We start from the raw sequence: 16,347 nt of genomic DNA on the forward strand, positions 1-16,347 counted from the left end.
ATACAATGTTGCATTTTTCTTCTTTTTACGTTTAAAAAGGAAACAATCAAGTGATTAACAATCGTTTTTTTTTTTTTTTGTAGATGGATCAGAACACAGTTACCGTCAGAAAACATAAACAACACACAATGTTACATTTCGAAAAAAAAAAAAAAAAGAAAGAAAAAAAGCCACAACAGTCTTTGGAACTGTAAACAGCCAATCCCCTGCACCCGCTTGCCCAGGCTAGGAATCCCCGCTAGGGGGCGCGCGCGTCACGTGACGGGAATCCTCCAACGCCGCTGCGCGCGTACCCCTCGGCCCCGCAGCCCCAGCCCCTCCGCCGGGAGCGCGCAACCTGCGGGGCGAGCTTCGGGGACGCGCCTGGGCGCAGGGTACGCGCTTCCGTCCTCCCGGCTCAGCCCTCAAGATGGCCGGTAAGTGTACAGTAAGGTGTGTGTGAGGGGTGTGGGGTCCTGTGTGCTGGTAATGGGGGGTGTGGGGTGATTGGTGTGTGTGATGTAGGGGCCCATTGTTGTGTCCCATGGACTGCCCCCCCCCCCTGTACACTGTATGTATATAGATAGATATGTACACACACATTATTATAGTGCTGACATGTGCTGTGGCGTTGTAGCACAGCCCCAGGTCATCATTTATATATATATGTATTGTAATCAGTTATTTGTGTACATAGCGCTGTCCTGTGCGGTGGCGTTGTACGGTTTCTGTATCGGGGGATTATGGTGACATCAGGATTTTGTTGTATATCGTGAAGAACGTCGGCGCGTTGCTTATTGAACGCTCACAAACGCGCGTTTACGTTTTTTTTTTTAACCCTTCCTGCTGGCCCTTTAAGAGTGCAACATGGCGTTACAGTGGCTTCCTGATCATGTGATTGGCTGCCCCAGTGATCATGTGATTGGGTGGTGGGCAGAAGGGGGCGCAGTAGTTCAGTCCAGATGATTGGCCGGCCGGCTAGCGGTTCCATCTCGGCCATCACTCCAACATGCCTGACAAAGATATAAACACCGTGTATGGTACCTTCTATCTGCTGGAGAGCGAGCGATTGGGCACACGTGTGTAGGGCACACTCCATGTGCTGGGTACAGGGGGGTTCTGTGCTGCCACATGTGTATTTATTTTCTATTTACTTTTGCTACATGTATTTGTATGGCCAGAGGCATCTCTATTGTCAGTGCTCCCTCCTCTCCCCTGCAGCTGAAACAGGGGAGCCGGATCACAGGAGCGGGCTGAGAATAGGTAAGTACAGTATACACAGGTTAGTCACCATAGGTGTTAGAAGGGGGGAGGGGACAGTTTTAAGATTAGTTACATGTAACCTGGAATTCTATTTTAAAACCTAGACCATAGACCCCATAGAGGCGTTTTTATGTGCACTGATGTGACATTCATGTTTGCTGATGAGGCTGCTCTGATGTGCGCTGATGAGGCTTCACTGATGACGCTGCACTGATGTGCGCTAATGAGGCTGCACTGATGTGCGCTAATGAGGCTTCACTGATGTGCACTGATGAGGCTTCACTGATGTGCGCTAATGAGGCTTCACTGATGTGCGCTGATGAGGCTGCACTGATGAGGCTGCTTTGATGTGCGCCGATGAGGCTTCACTGATGTGAGCTGATGAGGCTACACTGATGTGCGCTAATAAGGCTGCACTGGTGTGCACTAATGAGGCTTCACTGATGAGGCTGCACTGATGTGCGCTGATGAGGCTTCACTGATGAGGGTGCGCTGGTGAGGCTGTACTGATGAGGCTGCTCTGATGTGCGCCGATGAGGCTACACTGATGTGAGCTGATGAGGCTACACTGATGTGCGCTAATAAGGCTGCACTGGTGTGCACTAATGAGGCTGCACTGATGTGCGCTGATGAGGCTGCACTAATATTTGAGGCTGCACTGATGTGCGCTAATGAGGCTGCTCTGATGTGCGCCAGTGAGGCTGCACTGATATGCACCGATGAGGCTTCACTGATGAGGCTGCTCTGATGTGCGTTGATGAGGCTGCTCTGATGTTTGAGGCTGCTCTGATGTGCGCCGATGAGGCTGTCATGGGCACTGATGAGGAGACACTGGTAAAGCATCACTGATGGGTGGCATTTATGGGGCTGCACTGATTATCAGTGTAAACAATGTATGGGCCCCAATGGATGTTCTACCAGAACTGGAGGCTCGTGCTGTAGCCGTCTTTTGGCTGCACCGTGTTTACTTTTTGCATTGCCCCGTCTGTGTGGACTGTATCTTTCAGTTGCATTGTTGTGGGTGTGCAGGATTTTTTTGGGGTGTAAGAAAACACCCCAAATCCGCCTTGTTTGCTGCCAGTGGAGACAAGCCCATATATTGATCGGGGTCAATAAGGGGGGTTTTATGTATTCCATGCAGACAATGAGTAGTGAATTCACCATAACGCCATCAGATTAGTTCCATGTCTGACAACGTCATGACCCCCCCAGTCCTGGCCGGGCTCACACCCCACTCTTCACTATCACTATACATCACATTTCTCATTGTATACAGTACTTCAATCCTGATGCTTTAGCTGAAGTGTCGGGAAGTCGGTGGGATTCCTGGCCTGTCAACTGCCTGAGCTCCAGCAGTGCACACTCAGGAGCTGGGAGACAGCTTCTTCCAAAGGAACTTCACCTGAGTTGGGGAAAATAAAATAAAGGCAACATTGACAATGTTGTAAAAAGAGATATTCACTGGTGAATGCCGGCTCTTGTTTACTTTCATATTCTCTGGTCCTATCCTGGAAAGATGATCTGTCCCTTTACTTCCTGGTACTCTCTGACACATGGGAACGTTGCACACTCGGCCCGTTATCCTTTTACTTTACCTGTCACCATAGTAAGGGCTAAAAATAAAAGAGGCTCCCGATTCCTGTGCACATTGCACTCATTGCCATGGGTGCGCATGCACAGGGATTGGGGGTGCTCTCGTATTCCTTACTGTGGCACCATGTAACCCCCTAGTTTACTGGGTGCGCATGTGCGGGGATTGGCGGTGCTTGCATTGTTTTTTTTTTTTTTAGGCTTCTTTCCTTCTGTTTTCACCTGGTGATCTGACCAGTAACACACCTCCTGTATGAGGCTGGATTCACACCTGTGCAGTTTTAGTGCTTTTTGCATTTTGCAGTTTTGCACTAGAGTCCATTTAACATGGTTTCCTATGGAACACGTTCTGTAGTCCAAATCTGCAAAATGCAAAAAGCACAAAAAATGCCTAGGTGTGAATCCAGCCTTAGAGTGCCCCCTACTCTGGATGAAGGAGCACAGGGGGTGTGTTTGAACAGCAGCATTGTCAGTCTGGGGGGGGGAGGAAAGTGTTGGATGTGCTAGCAGATATTAAGAATAACTGCCGTCTGCTCACATCATTTGTAATAAAAACATCTTTGCTGTTCTGAAGCTTCCCTCCAACCACTTTGCATATTATTTTATATATACTGCGATTCTGTACTTCCCAAATATGCTGCAGAAATCTCCCTCCACTGAGTCTGGCTGCAGCCCTTTTAACTGTGGGCAGCTGAAGCTGCTGACTGTCCACTTCCTGGATTTACACAGAGGCACACCTCCAGCTCTGCAGCTCTGATTGGCCCTCTTATGACTCATCCACCCTCCCTTCCTGGCAAAATCTTACGAAAGAGAGAGCTGTACATGATGATATAAGCCTAGGCAAATGATCAGACAAGAAAGAGGAAGTGGGCTGTATAAGGTACTTACTGGCAGAAGAAACATTTTTACTATCTAAAGTTAAAACAACAAGAGCAGAAGATTTAATAGATGGAAATAAGACTGAAGTTTCCAAAAAGTGCAGCTAATGCTTTATAATCAGTTACAGCAAAACTTCTTGTTCCTTTTGGGATAAAGGTTTTACATGAAGCTGGTCATTGTAAGCACCCCTGTCCGTGTCAGATGGTTTCTCTCATCCCTGTAACTGATACATCTGCAAGAGAGGTTATCCTTTTGAAACGCAACAGATTTACTGACCGGATCACCAGATAAAAAAGAAAAAAAGCCTAAGAAGGAAAAAAAAAAAACAAATGTAGTCATCACATCCTAAGCCCTGGTTCACACCAGTGTGACAGTTCAAAGTTGCATGACAAGTCGCACCCCATTTGCAACAGTGGAACCGTTCAAATCGGTGCGACTGCAGCACAGGAGGTTTTTCACCTTTAATGCATAGAATGTATTAAAGTGGTTGTAAACCCTTTACAACCACTTTATACTACAGGTAAGCCTATTATTAGGCTTACCTGTAGCTACACTGGATATCTCCTAAACCTGCACAGCTTAGGAGATATCCCTGTATTTGCATGTGCCGACCCCCTTCCTGACCAGAGCACTTTTCTTGATTCAGCACTGCGTCGCTTTTAACTGACACTTGCGCGGTCGTACGACGTTGCACCCAAACAAAATTGACGTCCTTTTTTCCCCACATGATCGCCTCTGCGGTTTTTATTTTTTGCACTATAAACAAAATAAGAGCGACAATTTTGAAAAAAACGCATTATTTTTTACTTTTTGCTATAATAAATATCCCCCCCCCCCCCCAAAAAAAAAAAAAAATATATATATAAAAAACATTTTTTTTCCTCCAGTTTTGGGCCTATACGTATTCTTCTACATATTTTTGGTAAAAAATATTATATTGGTTTGCACAAAAGTTATAGCGTCTACAAAATAGGGGATAGTTTTATGGCATTTTTTTTTTTTTATTAGTAATGGCGGCGATCTGCGATTTTTATCGTGACTGTGACATTATGGCGGACACATCGGACACTTTTGACACTATTTTGGGACCATTGGCATTTATACAGCGATCAGTGCTATAAAAATGCACCGATTACTGTGTAAATGACACTCGCAGTGAAGGGGTTAACCACTAGGGGGCGATGAAGGGATTAAGTGTGTCCTAGGGAGTGATTCCAGCTGTGGGGGGGGGGAGGGGGTTCAAGTCCCATGACAGCGATCACTGCTCCCGATGACAGGGAGCGGTGATCTCTGTCATGGCACAAGGCAGAACGGGGAAATGCCTTGTTTACATAGGCGCTTCCCCTTTCTGAGGCTCTGTGACACGATCGCTCCGTGACATTGAGTCCGCCAGTCCTGGGGGCGTGGTCTTGCTGTACACGGCGTGCGCGCGCCTGCTATCCCCGGCTCTTAAAGGGGACATACAGGTACACCCATTTGCCCACTGCTGCCATTGTGCCGACGTAAGGCAAGGTGCTGGCAAGGGGTTAAGACCCCTTTCATACCGAGAGGCTTTTCAGGCGCTTTCACGCAAAAAAAAAAAAAAAAAGCGCCTAAAAAGCTCCTGAAAACTGCTTCCCATTAATATCAATGGATCCTTTCACAATGGGGTGGTGAAGAAAGTCCTGAAAGCAGCATCTTTGGAGCACTTAAAAAAGCATCTCAAAAACGCCCCTGTCCATTGAAATGAATGGGAAGCGCTTCAAAAGCGCCACAAAATGGTTCTTTTGGGTCACGTGACCTTAAAAAAAAAAAGCATGCCGCAAAAACGCTTGAGAAGCGCCGCAAAAACGCTTGAGAAGCGCCGCAAAAACACCTGACATTTTATGGGCAGTTTTCGAGAGCCTCAGTGTGAATGGGGTCTAACTGGTAATTGTGCGGTCATGCTACTCTGTTCTTATATGAAATTGATATCATTTTTTTCCTCACAAATAGAGATTTCTTTTGGTGGTATTTGATCACCTCTGGGATTTTTAGTTTTTATTATGTAAATATATTTCTACTTTCTGTTATAAAACATATCCAATAAAATCAAATTTAGGCCAAAAAATATTCTGCTGCATGTTTTCAGTAAAAAACAAATTGTGTTATTGGGGACATTTAGTATAGTTCTGATTGGGATCAAGATACTGATCCATACAGATACAGCTATACTAGTAATGGGCGAGGATCAGTGACTTATAGTGTGGTGGGAAATCTGGTGCTAACAGACACTGGCTGGGAGGGACACTAACTGACACTGACATCTCTAGTGACACTAATAATACTGTACACTGTACTAATGACACTGGCTGGGAATGGACTAACATCTAGGGGTTTACTGTGTCCCTAACAAGTGTAATGTGTGCTGCTTTAACCCACAGATCCGGCTGCTTTTTCTCCCTGAACTCAGAGTTGATTTCAGGGAGAAGAAACAGCCAGATCCCTGTCAGTGTGTTTGTAAACACAGAACTCTGAGCTGTAATTGGCCACAGCCGATTAGCAGGTATAGAGCAAAAATCATTGGCTGTAACCTGCTGACAAACTCATGCTGTGTCCAATCACAGCACAGGTCAGCAGGGGGGCGTGCACATGCTCGCCCAAAAACCCAGAAGCAGGCGGCGGCATACAGTTACATCGCCTGCAGCTGCCGCACTTTTGCAGTAATTGCAGCAGAAATTACCCTGAACTAGTCTTAAAAATGTCCCCTCCCCCCCTCCTAACACCTATATTTGCTAACCTGTGTAGGAAAGGTGTATATATTTACCTTATTTATCATCAGGCCGCTCCAGTCTGGTCACATGATCCTCTGTGTCAGCCAGTGATGGCTGCAGGGGAGAGTACAGAGCAGTCCCACAATGGTTGGGTGATGTCACCCATAGGCTTCAATGGCCCATCCATTGTTGGTGCTCCCTCCTCTCCCCTGCAGCCGCACTGGCTGACACGGGGGAGCCGGATCGTGGCTCTGTAGACATGCATACATTTTTAAATGTATTTTGTAAATGCAAGCAGTGTAAGTACCTGGATTTGATTTGTATCAGCCTCTTGTAGTCCCATGTACAGTAGGCCTGGAGTGATGAAGAAGTACAAGGGGGCAGTCACTTCATGCTGATAGCAGGAGAGAGCAGATTGCCACAGAGATGAGCTCACCAGTCTGCTGCCTTTCCTCTCACTGTCCAATCACAGGCTGGGGGGCGGGTCCAGGAAAATCAGAGCTCAGAGGAAGTGTGCTGGTCATCAGACTGAGGACATCTATGGGCAGAGAAAAGCACTGCAGGGGAAGTCACTGGATTGAAGCCGAGTATTGCAGTAAAAGCTGGTTATGTTATTTTATCTTTTAAGGGGTTGTCCGTTTGTATCTTGTTGTTTTTTGCCTGGAGTACTGCTTTAAAAAAAATCCACGTTACTTCCTTCATCTTGATATATGAAGACACCACACCATCACAGCCCCCATAAGTATACCTGGAGGTGTATCTCAGAAGGAGGGGCAATGTGACAAAATCCGTCCCTTCAATTTCTGGTCGGGGAGTGCGCACTCATAGCTGAACGCTAACTGATCCCCTTCCCTCCGTACTACATATCCCATAATTCATAGCACCATTGCGCATGCACAGCCCAAGCAAACCGCTTCAATCATTTACCTGAGGCATGTCGTTTGTCGGGTAGGCTGCGTCATTACATTCTCTCTTATGGTACTCTTCCCGGGAGCCCTCATGAAAAGGGTGGGTCTAGCAGGGCTCCATAGGACCAAGCATCCTATATAGAGTTTATTATCACTTTAAGGGTAAGTCGTTTACTGATAAGAGTAAGTAAGGGATGGCGTAAGTTTGATTTTCTCAAATTTTATGTGTAGAGTTTCTGACTCCGCCTAACAGGTACGTGATTTTGCATATAAAATGGACACAGGGTTGTTGAAGAACTTTATCCATGCCCCTCACTATAGGCACTGTATCTCCATCCTGTAATCTGTATTTGTTAGTTCTATACATTATATCAGTGATGGCGGACCTTGGCACCCCTGATGTTTTTGGAACTACATTTTCCATGATGCTCATGCACTCTGCAGTGTAGTGGAGCATCATGGGAAATGTAGTTCCAAAACATCTGGGGTGCCAAGGTTCGCCTTCACTGCATTATATACACATGAAGATAGAATGGACTGTTCCTTTAAATGTTATTTGCCTTCCTTGTCCTCCTACATGTCAATGTTCTGTCTTGCTGACTTCCTGCTGTGTTTCCTCTCAGGGATTCCTCTCTACTTCGTGGACCTTCAAGATGATCTGGATGACTGTAAGTCTACATTGCGGGGGTAGTACGTCACCGTACGCCTCCACTTCCTCCTTTTACTTGACTCTTACTTCCTCCAGTGCCTGTGTTTCAAGTTCTATTATTAACTAATCACTACTGTTTTTTCTGTATTTTTAACTCTTGTGAAATAGGACTTTAAAGGATGATTCATGTTAAAATAAATAAATGCACTTTTTTTTTTTGCAGGTAAAAAAATGTGCATTTATTATTTTTTTGCAGCCTGTAAAGCATTGCACCCGCGATCAGCAGATCACTGGTGCCATGCAGGTCTCCTGCAGACATGTCAGTGTATCTGTGTACCCGTAGCTCCCGTATGCGTGTGGGCAAGCAGATACACTGACAGGAAGAATCGATGAACTACCACGGTACTCCACAGTGCCATGGTAGTTCATTGAGAACTACAAGCCGACAACTGCAAAGGCCTTCGGGACTAGAATTGGGCAGCGGCTGCAGCATTGGGAACATGTTACATGTTCCACCCTGAAAATGGGTGGAACATGTAACATGGTCTTAAAGAGGAAGTAAACCCTGATGGGTTTTACTTCCTCTTTGTTTTCCTGCAAAGGTAAAGCATAATGGGCTACTATGCATCGCATAGTAGCCCATTATGTGTCACTTACCTGACACAGGAGCCTGTGATGTCACCGCTGTCCCCTTTGCTACGGAGCGTCCATCTTCTTTCCGGGTATCGTGGCTCCGGTGCTGTGATTGGCCGGAGCCACGATGACGTCACTCCCACGCATGCGCACGGGAGCCTCCACTAACGGCAGATCGCCGTTAGCAGCGGCATGCTCAGTGCGCCTTCGCGTCGCTGTCTACAGCACATGCGCCGTAGGCAGCGGTGCCTGTCTTTTTGCAAATATCTCCTAAATCGTGTAGGTTTAGGAGATATTTCTTGGACCTACAGGTAAGCCTTAATCTATGCTTACCTGTAGGTCAAAGTAGTCTGTAAGGGTTTACAACCACTTTAAAGGTGAATTTATCCTTTAAGGGTTTGTCCACACTATAGTTTTATTATTATACAGGATTTATATAGCGCTAACGGTTTGTGTCACAAAAAATAAACAGCAGAGGCCTAACTAGAACATTCAGGGCCCCCCCCCCCCCGACCCCACCCCCTTCCATCCGAGCCCTGGGCTTCCGGTTAGGGGAGGGTGTCCATGGACATCCTCCCAGAACCCTGCCTCCCGCGTGCCCCCTGGGGTGTGCATCCACCACGCTGCGACTGCTGTCAACTTATCAAGGTAAAGGGTCAGTCACAGCAGCCCTTTACCATGTGATCAGCTGATCACATGTAAACTGGCTTGCCGGTTATTGACAGTCCTTTCCTCCCACGCTGTGTCTGTGTGAGGAAAGAAGAGCCGTTAACCAGCAAGACTGTCAGTACATTGTTTACACTTATAATCAGGGCTCTGATCATCAGTGCTGCTTATCAGTGCTTATCAACGCCACCTATCAGTGCCTCCTCAGCAGGACTCTGAGCTGAGAGCATCTCTCTCGTACAGCCCAGAGCCTGCACTGACAGTTCCCCCTCCCTCCTCCCTCACATAGATGGGAGAGGTGAGAGCCGATCTTCTCCTTCACCTCCTGCCCCTTTCCTGTGTGTGCACTCCGGGAAGTGTGAAACCCAGCAGCTGAATGATCAAATTCGGCTGCTTACTGACCACCACTGACACCAATGATGGGTCACTATTCCTTCCACTGACACCAATGGTGGGGCACTATTCCTTCCACTGACACCAATGGTGGGGCACTATTCCTCCCACTGGCACCAATAATGGGGCACTATTCCTCCCACTGGCACCAATGATGGGGCACTATTCCTGCCACTGACCCCAATGATGGGGCACTATTCCTGCCACTGACACCAATGGTGGGGCACTATTCCTCCCACTGACACCAATGATGGAGCGCCATTCCTCACACTGTTGCCAGGACATTATCTAATCCCACTGGCCACCATCCAGCCCTCTTAAAGTCTGAAGGACAGTAAACTGGTCGTTTGTTTAGAAAGTGTGAAGACCCCTGATCTAAAAGGAAGAAGGGCCAAGAGAGACAAAAGGTAATAAGTGTTGGGGATGAGCTGGTGGAAAAAGTAAAAGTACAGTTTATTTACAGTGCCTTGAAAAAGTATTCATATGCCTTTTCCACATTTTGTCATGTTACAACCAAAAATGTAAATGGATTTTATGTGATAGACCAACACAAAGTGGCACAAAATTGTGAAGTGGAAGGAAAATGATAAATGGTTTTCAACTTTTTTACAAATAAATATGTGAAAAGTGTGGCGTGCATTTGTATGGCGCCCCCCTGAGTCAATACTTTGTAGAACCACCTTTCACTGCAATTACAGCTGCAAGTCTTTTTGGGGATGTCTCTACCAGCTTTGCACATCTAGAGAGTGAGATTTGTGCCCATTCTTCTTTGCATAATATCTCAAGCTCTGTCAGATTGGATGGAGAGCGTCTGTGAACAGCAATTTTCAAGTCTTGCCACAGATTCTTAATAGGATTTAGGTCTGGACTTTGACTGGGCAATTCTAACACATGAATATGCTTTGATCTAAACCATTCCATTGTAGCAGTAACTCGCGTTTAGCTGTGTTTCAGGCATTTTTCATTTTTGGCTACTTTGAAAAAAAAACCCAAACATTTTTTTTTTTAAACGCGGCATGTAAATGCGGCAAAACGGACGTTTTAAACGTGGGTTACTATCTGTCAAGTTAAATCATTCTAGAGAGGTTGTAAAAACATCCCGTGTACATGAAGCCTAAGGTTCACTAACAAACCCCTGAGGGCTTCACAGAACAGCTGTATTTATACTGAGATTAAATTACACACTGGTGGCCTCTATGTACTAATTAGGTGACTTCTGAAGGCAATTGGTTCTACTTGATTTTAGTTAGGGGTATCAGAGTAAAGGGGGCTGAATACAAATGCACGCCACACTTTTCACATATTTATTTGTAAAAAATGTTGAAAACCATTTATCATTTTCCTTCCACTTCACAATTATGTGCCACTTTGTCTTGGTCTATCACATAAAATTCATTTATATTTTTGGTTGTAACATGACAAAATGTGGAAAATTTCAAGGCGTATGAATACTTTTTCAAGGCACTGTAAATAAACTGTACTTTTTCCATCAGATCATCCCAAACACTTGGCCTCACTGAAGAGATGCTTTTTTTGGGATTGTGTAAGGGGGACATAGTAGGAGATAGTTAGACAGATTGGTGTTTGGAGACCCAGGGGATGGGAGAGGCTCTGGAGAAGTTCTGGAGGTGGACATGGGAAGAGGTGAAAAGGACAAGGAGAGAGGCGCCTCTGAGTGTAGACGTTTAAAAACTTTTAATGATACATAAGGTTAACAAACTCACATTTAGGTAGTAAGTATAGGCATGTGGGTCCCAATAAGGGTGAGTCCTGGTGATGACGGTCCTGCTTCCTCGGTCCTTCATGCACGGGCGCTGTCTGCATGGAAATCCACCGCTGTAGAGGAAAAAGCAGTCTTCAGTGGAGAGACTCAGAGCGAGGCGTGAGGCGCAACGGGAAGGATGGTAACAGAGGATGACGACACACGTCAGTCTGTGTATCCCATAACAGACTGTATTGCTTTGGGGATACTAGTGGTTCTAGGTTTCTTGCGCCTTTACTTGTGTCTGAAGAGGTAAAAAGGTAGCTAGAGAGCAGAAGGTCTTGGGAGGAGCTGGGAGGACCATTTGTTTGGTATTTTGTGATGAAGGTTGATGATTGCAGCTCAGGACAGGAGTTGTGGTGTCATCAGCAAAGAAATGGTCTTTGAAGGCATGGGAGGCTGGTGATCCGGGGAGAAGTTGTAGATAGAGAATAGAAAAGATAGGAAATATTGAAAGAGGAAGAGGAGTTGTAAGTGACTCTGAAGAGATAGGTAAGAGGAGAACCTGCAAAGATCGGATTCACACGGGCCAAGGGAGTGGAGGTTTTTATTGAAGAGGAGCAGGCGGTAAACAACTGTAGATAAACGTAGGCTCAAGGCAAGGGCACAGTTGTAATTTATGTAAACGCCCTGTTCATGTAGTGCCAGGCACACCACTGAATGTCACTGCACCATTCCAATAAAGAAAAAACGGCTTGATTCGCTGTATTGACACACCCGACCGGCCCTCACAGCCCCTACACAACGTACGCCAGTGCGCCCGCACGCCCACGGTGCAGCAAAACACGAGTTCCCTTTAACACTAAGGTCAGGAATGTATGTTTTAGTTATCAGAGCCTGGTTTTCCATTGTTTGCACAGCTATCTAAACCTGAGTCTACCAACAGTGTACCAGAATCACAGGCAGAGTAAGAGCTTGCTTACACCAACTTGTACACTAAAACGCGTGCGCGCTGGTCTACATCGTGTAGGGGCAGTGCAATACCTTGTTACAAAACCTCAATGTTTACTTCTTTTCCTCCTTTTTTTTTTTTTTTTTTTTAGTTATGTACTATGTACCAGAGAACAGGTTGTGACTCGTTGCAGTGACATGCTGTGAGCTGCACTGTGTACAAATATGATTACACGGTGCACATCACCACACATGTATGGTGTGAAGAGGGTACATAGAGAATCATTTTTCTATGTATCAATATATGCAGATCAAGCAGCACAACAGACATAAGATTTGATTTACTAAATACAAATAGACTGGGCACTTTGCAAGTGCAGTTGCACTCATTTTCACCAGAACTTAATGAATGTGGTGAAGCTCTTCTGATTTCCATCTTCCAATCATGTGCAAGCACAAATTATGATTTTTTTTTTTTTTTAATTTTCCTTGCATCTGATTGGGTATTTACAAAGTGAAGCTTCTCAACATTTACTAAGCACTGGGGAAAACTAATGCAGCTTCACTTACAAAGTGATCAATCTGTTTGCCTTTAGTACATCTTCCCCTATGTGTTAATGATCCAAAGTAGGAGAAGCTGCAGAAAGACAATGCAGCCAATGGAGAGAAGTGGGTCACACAGAAAGTAGCTTATAAAGTGCAAGCACCTTGTTCATTCTGTGTTCGTTTCTATTCACGTTTGGTACACTTTTATTATTTCCCTTTCTAGGAAAGCCCTTTAAGGCCCCTTTTAGATGGGGCGGGCTCCATCAAGGGGATCCACCTGCTTTGCGGGGGATCTCTCCGCTGATCTCCACTAAGCAGGCGGATGACAGGTCTGTGTCCGCTTCAGTGATGTAGAGCGGACACGGACACAGCCCGCTGTCCTCTATGGGTCAGTCAGATAGAAACTGACTGCCATCCAATCCGATCCACCGGATGGAACTGCTTTTAGCCAACAGGATTGGATCTGATGCCATTGTGTCCACAAATATCCGCCGCTCCATAGAGAGCAATAGATGGTCCAATCAGGTCTGCCTGAAAAACTGACCGGTGTATCCGATCAGGGGCCTAAAACCATTTTTTTGTCAGGGCTCATGTGTGCTCTCTGTTCTCATGAACATTGCTCTTTACTATCACTGATGTGGTGCAGGATTTCACAGCTATTCTGGTGCGTTTGCCACACTGCATCACATTCGCATTCCGTTCCTGCAAACCGCTGTGGGTGTCAATGTTAAAGGTTCACATTTTTTCACCTTAATGCATCCTATGCATTAAGGTGAAAAAACATCTGCTAATACCGCCCCCCCCCCAGCCCCGCCATTTTACTTACCTGAGCCCCTTCACCTGCTGCGCTCGCCCCCAATTTCCTCTTCGCCGCTCAGCCTGGCCGTTGACTGGCTAAAGTGGATGGATTGAAAGCAGCGCAGCCATTGGCTCGTGCTGCTGTCAATCACACCCAATGACGCGGGGGGGGCGGGGCTGAGTGATACTGTCAGCGGCTATAGCCGCCGGCTGTATCACGGGAGCGCGCCCGCAAGAACTAAACACCATGCGAGGGAGCTCGCATGAAAGTGTTGAGTCCTTGCGGGGGGAGCCGAGACAGCCGCCGAGGGACCCCAGAAGACCAGGTTCGCGGCCACTCTGTGCAAAACGAGCTGCACAGTGGAGCTAAGTATAACATGTTTGTTATTTAAAAAAAAAAAAAAAAATTGGCAGAATCAGATTGCATAGGTGCGTTCTGATTCCAGTGCAGAAAAAAAAAAAAGGTGCATGCACCTTTTTCATGCGGTGCGCTTTGAGCCATACAAAATGAATGGGCTCAAATCACACTGCAAAGAATGGCATGTGAATTTAACAGGAATGCGGTGCAATTCCTGTCTGAGTCACATACGATTCCCCACACCACTTCTGTGTGAACCCAGGCTAAGACTAATACTGTAGCTAAAAACAGGCTTTTGTTTCCCCTCAGTTGACGTTCATCTCTTTAATATTGCATGTATTTTTGGCTATGTGTCTAATATTACACCTCCAGTTTATTTTGTATTGTGTGATTTTTTTATTGTATTTACGTTGGGAAAGTTGGAAGCCTCCACAGCCTGATCTCCTTGTGTTTTTATTGACATAAGTATTATGGTCCTCTGATGTCATTTCCCTCTGGGATCACATGGTGGAATCTATAGGTACCGGCGTTAATCATTCACCATGAAGGTTGCAGGCAGTGATCTTTACAGGGAAAGGAAGGACAAGGAGAACTTTGCATGTAAAACAACAGTCCAAAGGGCGGCATGCTAATCAGTGCAGACAACTGCAAAAAACACGGGACATGTTTAAGGCTCCGTTCACACTGGCACCACTCCAAAGTCATGCAACTTTGGATGGGTGCGACTTGGATGCGACTTTGACCAGTGTTAATGGGCAACTGTTGCACAACTGTCGCATGTATGACTTTCATGTGACTTTTGAGGGGTTATATTGCAGTCTATGGCACTCAAGTCGCATGAAATTCAGACCGAAGTAGTGCAGGAACCTTTTTAAAGTCGCTGCTATTCACATATATGAACGGTTGTTATGGAAAAACATGGAGTGTGACTTGGAGTGCGGCCAAATTTAGTGGCCAAAGTCGCATTACAAGTGTGAGCCTAAACCCCAGACTTCTTTTTTAGTTATGGATTGGGTTAGGATGGGTTAGGTTCCCTGTCAGGTTTTACTGCTTTCTGTGTCCTCATGGGAGAGATTTTCCCTTACTTACCGTTCCCATGTCACTGAAAGCGGCTCTATTATGGCGGTCATACATGCTATGATATTTTTTTTTATCTGATCAACGTGTGATTCAATTTGCAATCAATCAAATCGCAATAACTTCTCATGCCATCAATTTAGACTCTATTTTGATTGGATTCGATCAAACTAAATTGATCGGCCAGGGTGGAAAATTTTGGATTATTCTGCATCAATTGCCTGTGCCTGCGTGGGTTTCCTCCGGGTACTCTGGTTTCCTCCCACACTCCAAAGACATGCTGGTAGGTTAATTGGATCCCATCTAAATTGTCCCCTAGTATGTATGAATGTGTGTAAGATTGTAAGCTCCTTAAGGGTAGTGATTGATGTGAATGTATATGTAAAGCGCTGCGTAAAATTGACGGCGCTATATAAGTAACTGAAATAAAATAAATAAAATAAAATAATTGCCAACACTGAGATACATTGTTCATGAATGTGATTGTATTTCTGTCGATCAGATTATGAGATTACATAGTGGACGCAAAGATATGATCAATAACTTATGTAGCTTAACTATTGATCCAAATCCACTTCCTGTGTATGGCATATCAGTGGTTGTTGACCCTAGATCGATTATACTGACAGGAAGAGATCAATAGGAAAAGTAACTGATCATTTATTGAAGCATGTGTGGCCACCATTAGAAAGATTTTTATAGCGATGGATTGTTTTTTTTTTTTCTCGATCAGCCAGAGGGTTAAACAAAAAAACACTGAACGGATTCCCCCATCCACACAAGCTGGAGTTGGATGGAGGGCTCCCCTCCGCCGTGCTATTGTATTCTTACAGCCGTCAGGATACACTGATCAGCGCTGCAGGCTTGGATCCAATGAAATTTTTCCAACGTCCCGTACATCAGAAGTTGATTGATAGATCGCATTATTTTGAGTGGGAAAGGCCATTGATAGACCAGCTGAATTTCAGTCTATCTATGGCAAGCTTTACTCCCATATCCATGTCACCAGACAGGAAGTGAGGGAACATCACCAACACAGACACAATTAACCATTTGCCGACCGCGATATGTATATGTACATTGCGGTTTTCAAGTGAAGATATTGTTCTTTTTTTTAACCAGCGGCTGGCTTTCTTATGAAAGTGTTCCGAACGGCTCATGAGCCGCTGGAACACTTTCAGAAGCGCTGGGAGGGGACATGGGCTTGGGCTTACCGTTTCCGC

General features: G+C 45.5%; 1 protein-coding gene across 1 annotated transcript in view; it reads left to right on the forward strand.

Annotated features, from left to right (window-relative positions):
- Positions 1 to 309: 309 nt before the first annotated feature.
- The window catches only part of LOC141114100 (serine/threonine-protein phosphatase 4 regulatory subunit 1-like), a 75,726-nt gene continuing 59,688 nt past the window's right edge, over positions 310 to 16,347 (forward strand). Inside the window, exons 1-2 of the mRNA XM_073607577.1 lie at positions 310 to 416; positions 7,975 to 8,019. Coding sequence (XP_073463678.1) covers positions 410 to 416; positions 7,975 to 8,019 — 52 coding nt within the window. The 5' untranslated portion in view covers positions 310 to 409. The remainder of the gene's footprint in view (positions 417 to 7,974; positions 8,020 to 16,347) is intronic.

This window comes from Aquarana catesbeiana, linkage group LG12 (assembly GCF_042186555.1).
Source record: "Aquarana catesbeiana isolate 2022-GZ linkage group LG12, ASM4218655v1, whole genome shotgun sequence".
Lineage (NCBI taxonomy): Eukaryota > Metazoa > Chordata > Amphibia > Anura > Ranidae > Aquarana > Aquarana catesbeiana.